We start from the raw sequence: 5342 nt of genomic DNA, 5'->3' as shown, positions 1-5342 counted from the left end.
ATACCTCTGAAAACCCGTCAGATCAATCTAATGCTTTTTGTTTCCATTTTCCCTATGTCTTCTCCCCTCAAATCAAGTCCCTAGACCTCCCCCCCCCTTTTTTTTTACCAAATTATTATGGTAATCCCCTTTTAATTGATTCTACATATTTCTGCCAGATGAAATGTCTTAATGCAGCTCCAAGCTCCATTCTTATCATGTCTGAACTCATAAATCTTTAGTTATATCCCGTTACTTAATGAGGAAAAGTACTTTTTTTTTTGGTCTGGCAATCAAATTTTTAGTAGTAGATCCCTGGATTGTCCCTTTCAGACTATTGTCCCTAGTCTCTATTTCTTTGCTTTAACCTCTGCTTCAGCCAAAGTAGACTATTCGTGTTCACTCTTTCTCTCAATAGGCTCCAGGATGTCTTGAGTTTGACCATTGATTCCCTTTGTCCTGAATACTCACCTCTTCACCATCCATTCTGGTCTGCTAAAAATCGTACATTTTTTAGAGCCATAACAAATGGAATGTTCTAAAATCCACTGTTTATCATGACGGATGACTTAGTTAATCCCCGTGGGACTTTAATTTCTCTATTTGTTATACTTGTTTTAAATTTCCCCTACTTTGGTGTGTAACATGTGGATATCACCAACATAGGAAATAAAGTGATTACTACAAAGTTATCAGTTTCGTAACTGTGAAGCTTTTGGCGGAGATCCGTAATTGTTTCCAGCTCTGCTACAGACTTTTTTTGTGGCAGGTCTATCCATAACTTAAATATAACCAGCTATTATAAATCCAAAGGGATGAATGATGAAATTTTTTAAATGTTTGCTTTCATTTTTTGTTTATGATAAATGTTCTGTCTTCAAAGGTAAAAGCAGTAAAGTTGGGTCATGTTCTGGTGATAGATGAGGCAGACAAGGCCCCAACAAATGTCACCTGTATTTTAAAAACTCTAGTAGAAAATGGAGAAATGATTCTAGCAGATGGAAGACGCATTCTTGCAAGTGAGTATGAAAAAAAAACAACTTTTCTTTCAAGATGTGCAATTTTTACATCTCTGGTATGAAGTCACACCCTTAGTTGGCTACTTATCTACAAGCAACAAGTGTAAATTTAAGATACCTCAGGTTGTCCTCAGTGACAGTCATTTATAAAAATCAATATGTTTGAATCTAGCTTTGTCAGTTTCATTTTTTTTGTAGCCTGAGAGTATCTTTGAAAATTTCAAGAGTCATTTTAGGACAAATCAGCTTCATATCTTTTTCTCTGAGAATACCAACACATAATTTTTATTATACTCATCTCTCAATTATTTGTGTGCAATTTATTTTCTTTCATTGTTATCTAAAATTTTTGAAAGCTCTAGCCTGTTTCTATTGCAAAATTAAAATAAATGTTCTTAGCTGGGCATTTTATTTTATACATGTATTTATTATATGTGTGTGTGTGTGCGTGTAGATGTGTGTGTAACACACATCTTGTTGTCATTAGGGAAAATGTAGGTAGATGGATCTCATCAGTCTGTTTAACCTGCAAAGAAAAATTAAGTTTGTCTAATGCAATGTGAGAACATTTTCTAATTTCTAATCTCAAATTGTTTGTGTCATGAAAAGACTTCAAAATCTATGACTAACCATCGAAAATACGTAGCCCATAGCAGGGTAACCAAACAAATTGAGACTAATAACTAAAGTCTTCAATATTTGAAGAAAACATGTAACAGAGACGTCATTAAAATCTTCAAGCGCATCACCACAGACACATTCTTCTTGGACAGAGTGGCCGTTTCTGAGCCCTGGAACCTCAGCACTGATAAAAGTGCTCTAACATATCAGTTTCACAGGGAATTTAAGGGGGAAATGAGAATTTGAATTAGCCTGAGTACTCTCTCTTGGACATGTCGTTCAGACTCTCAGGACTGGAATTCTGTCTGCAAGATGAGGACAGGGAAATGGAAAGCAAGAAAAAATTTCTGAAACAAAATCGTGGTTCAACAGTGATTATTTCCTGGTGACCTCCTACATTTTCTGATATGCTTTTGAAGGAGAGTCTAGAAGTAAAGGAGTCGTCATAATTTTTAAACTCAAGCTTGATTGTAATCAACATTTTAAACCCAAGAGCCCCTGAAGCTCTTTTGAACATGGTTTCATAAAGCATCACTTCTAGGACTAATTTTTTCATTTTCTTTGCTTTTTAAAATTTCATTTTTTATCATCACTTTTATTTTAATTAATGAATTAAATTTTGCCTGTGACCACATACCTTGTTATTTGCCACTGCTAAAATTAATGGAGAGCAAACATTAAAACTATTGGTTGTTTTAGTACATGAATATATGACACATCAGAAGATTCATTTTTGGTATCATCAAAAAGTACGAGTATAGATTCTTACAGACTCATCTGAAGTAAAACTGCAGGTGCTTCACAGAAACCATTTTTTAATGATAGTGTTCAATTCCTTTAATATCTTAAACATTTGTACAAGGAAAGCTTCAGTCAACTTGAGATTACGTATTTTAAGAACTATGGTAAATTTCTTGATTGGAAATAAATCAGCATTGCACTAATGCATTGACTAGGTATTCAAAACCTTTATTCTAAGTGGTTAAGTTTCAGGGTGCATAAAATGCCAGTTCTTGTGCTTTATCAATATCCTGTTCTTAAGCAAACTTTCTCAAGAAAGTTTTTTTTTCCTGCAACCATGTTGTTACAGCCAGATTTCAGAGTTTTTAATAATTGAACGGTACGACTGATAATATTATGTTAAAGGCTATAACTTGATATTCTTAAGAGTTACTGTAAATAAAGAATGGATATAAATTTTGTTTTTCAGATTCTGCTCATGTCGATGGAAGAGAAAATGTTATAGTGATTCATCCCGATTTTAGGATGATCGTTCTCGCCAACAGGCCTGGATTCCCTTTCCTAGGCAATGATTTCTTCGGTACTTTAGGTAAAAGCAATAATGATAATGACAACGAAAACAATAGCAATAGAAATAATAATACTAACATACTGGATTTCGATAACCAATGTCACCATACAAATTTTTTTTTTAATTTTAAAAGTTAAAAAAAAAAAGAAAGAAATGATAATAATAATGCTAACTTGGTAGCATTGCTGTAAGGAGCCATCAGTGAACGCCGCCGTGTGCGGCATTACATTACAGATGAAATCTTTTGTGTTTCTGCCTTCCTTTTTCTTGATTCTAATTTAGACATGGTGTCTGCAGCTTTACTTTTCCAAAACTAACTTCTAAAGTATATTCTAGCAATCTGCAAAAGATATAAATTGTTTAGAGACTGATGATGATAATTCCTCCTATTTAAGTATACATAAAGAAGCCTGCGTATTACATAGATATATGTAATTTCTGAAGATATTCGACATCTGTTAAAGTTTAAAATGCAGTCTCAGAACCACATGAAGATTATTTTCCAGTTAAATGGAGAAGGAATAAATCACCTTTAAATGCATATGTTTGCATGTGTGCATTTAAAATAATACTAATACAGTGCTGTAGGCGTAAAAAATAAAAAATAAGGGATTGTAAACTGACAAAGTCTTTGCAGTCTGTGAGGTCAACCAAGGGTTGCCTCACCTAAGAAAAATAATAATAAAATAAAATAAAATAATACTAATACAGGTATGGGAGAATGAATACGCTGACCTGCTGACCCCGAGTGCCCGTGGAGAAGCGGGTGGGGTGGGGAGACCAGGAGGACTTCTCATTTGCTCTCTGCCTTTGAGTATCTCCCAACGAGGTCATATTCAAGTATTAAGTAACTTTTTAACAGGATTAAATCTATGTAGAATAAACCACACATCACTCAGTCTCCTTTTCTTTTGCTCTAGTCATTTGCTCTGTTCACTATATCATCCTATTGTTGCAAGGGCTTTTATACATTTAAAAATAGAAGTGCTTTCGGAGCAACCAGTGGCTCTTTAAATGACCATTCCCTATTTCCTATGGCATTAAAATGGAGTGGTTGCAAGCTGAATGTGGTTTTTTTCTCCTATAGGTGATATTTTTAGCTGCCACGCAGTCGATAATCCCAAACCCCACTCAGAGCTCAAAATGCTGAAGCAATATGGACCAAACGTGCCTGAGCCCATCCTTCAGAAGCTCGTGGCTGCCTTTGGAGAGCTCAGGAGTTTAGCTGACCAGGGGATTATTAACTACCCTTATTCTACCAGAGAAGTTGTCAACATAGTGAAGCACCTACAGGTATGAAACACACCTGGGCACAGAGGTCTAAAAGAAGCCATCAACCTTGTTTTTCTAGACCATTTAATTTATACCAAGTCTTTTAATTTTTATAAATATAATACTGATTCAGATGATATAATAGGAAGTGTTCATAATTTAAATTTTAAATCTAGAAGACCAATCGACATTTGATGTTTAGCCTTTGAATTGACCTGGGTGAAGTTCTGTGTCATGGTCATAACCAAGGAGACAGGAAATTTGGTGGTGGTTTGGAGGTTTTTAGGGGCTGGGGAAAGAGAGGAGAACGAGACAGCAGGAAACTCTGTTACTCTTTGACTTTTATACAACAAGCATGTGGTATCTGAGTGAAAAATATTTTCATTTTGAGAACAAAAACCTTGGAGATAGAAAGACTAGGAATGAACAGTATTGATTGCATACCTGTAAACACTGCAAAAGGGCTTTATAAGATGGAGTAGGTGAACGGGAGGTGAAATTCCTTGTAGCCATGGACAACGTGTAGTCCGTCGACCTCGGTAAATAAAACAGAAAACCTGTGTAAATTCTACTGATCACAAATAATGGTCTTTAACAGTCACAGCCTAACGACTCTTGACTTAGCCCAATCTCCAGTCCCCCAAGGAGAACCTAGAGAGGAGAGTAGAAGGCCTTATTCTGCCTCTGAAACCCTCATAAGTCCAGCTCAGATGCCAGGACCGAAAAAGGGTTGAGGCAACCTGCGACGGGCTCAGAGGACATGACTAGTGTATACGTAGCTGTTAGTAACACTTGCTCTCTGCTGCTCCTTACTTCTCTGCGCTCTGTACCTTTTACATTCCTTTCTTGTTCTATTATCATTTTTTTCATTTGTTCATAGACCTGTGACGTCTCTAAATTCTTCCGAGTAGGCAGTCAACACTCTGTTTACACAGCACCTTTTGCTTTGGCCGATCTGGTACGCGTTTTAAAGGCAGGAGGTTTCAGAAAGCGTTGAAAGTCAGTGAACGTCAGGATCTGTGCCCCGATTCACTGTTTGAGGGAGGGAACTGCTCCCCTTAAAATTCTAGTATTTGTCTAAAAAGGAAAATCTTGCATTAAACATTAAAGAGCAAACATTAAAGAGACAAATGAGTGGA

The 5342-nt window shown here is 36.0% G+C and overlaps 1 protein-coding gene across 1 annotated transcript in view; it reads left to right on the top strand.

The window, feature by feature from the left end:
- Positions 1-5342, top strand: part of VWA8 (von Willebrand factor A domain containing 8) — a 281798-nt gene that overhangs the window by 137513 nt on the left and 138943 nt on the right. The window contains exons 23-25 of the mRNA XM_023536356.1: positions 863-998; positions 2830-2949; positions 4019-4224. Of these exons, the coding sequence (XP_023392124.1) occupies positions 863-998; positions 2830-2949; positions 4019-4224 (462 nt within the window). The remainder of the gene's footprint in view (positions 1-862; positions 999-2829; positions 2950-4018; positions 4225-5342) is intronic.

Source organism: Pteropus vampyrus, unplaced genomic scaffold, assembly GCF_000151845.1.
Source record: "Pteropus vampyrus isolate Shadow unplaced genomic scaffold, Pvam_2.0 Scaffold154, whole genome shotgun sequence".
NCBI classification, from domain to species: Eukaryota; Metazoa; Chordata; class Mammalia; order Chiroptera; family Pteropodidae; genus Pteropus; species Pteropus vampyrus.
Note: the sequence above shows the minus strand (reverse complement) of the source record. Positions and strands in the feature narration are given on the sequence as shown.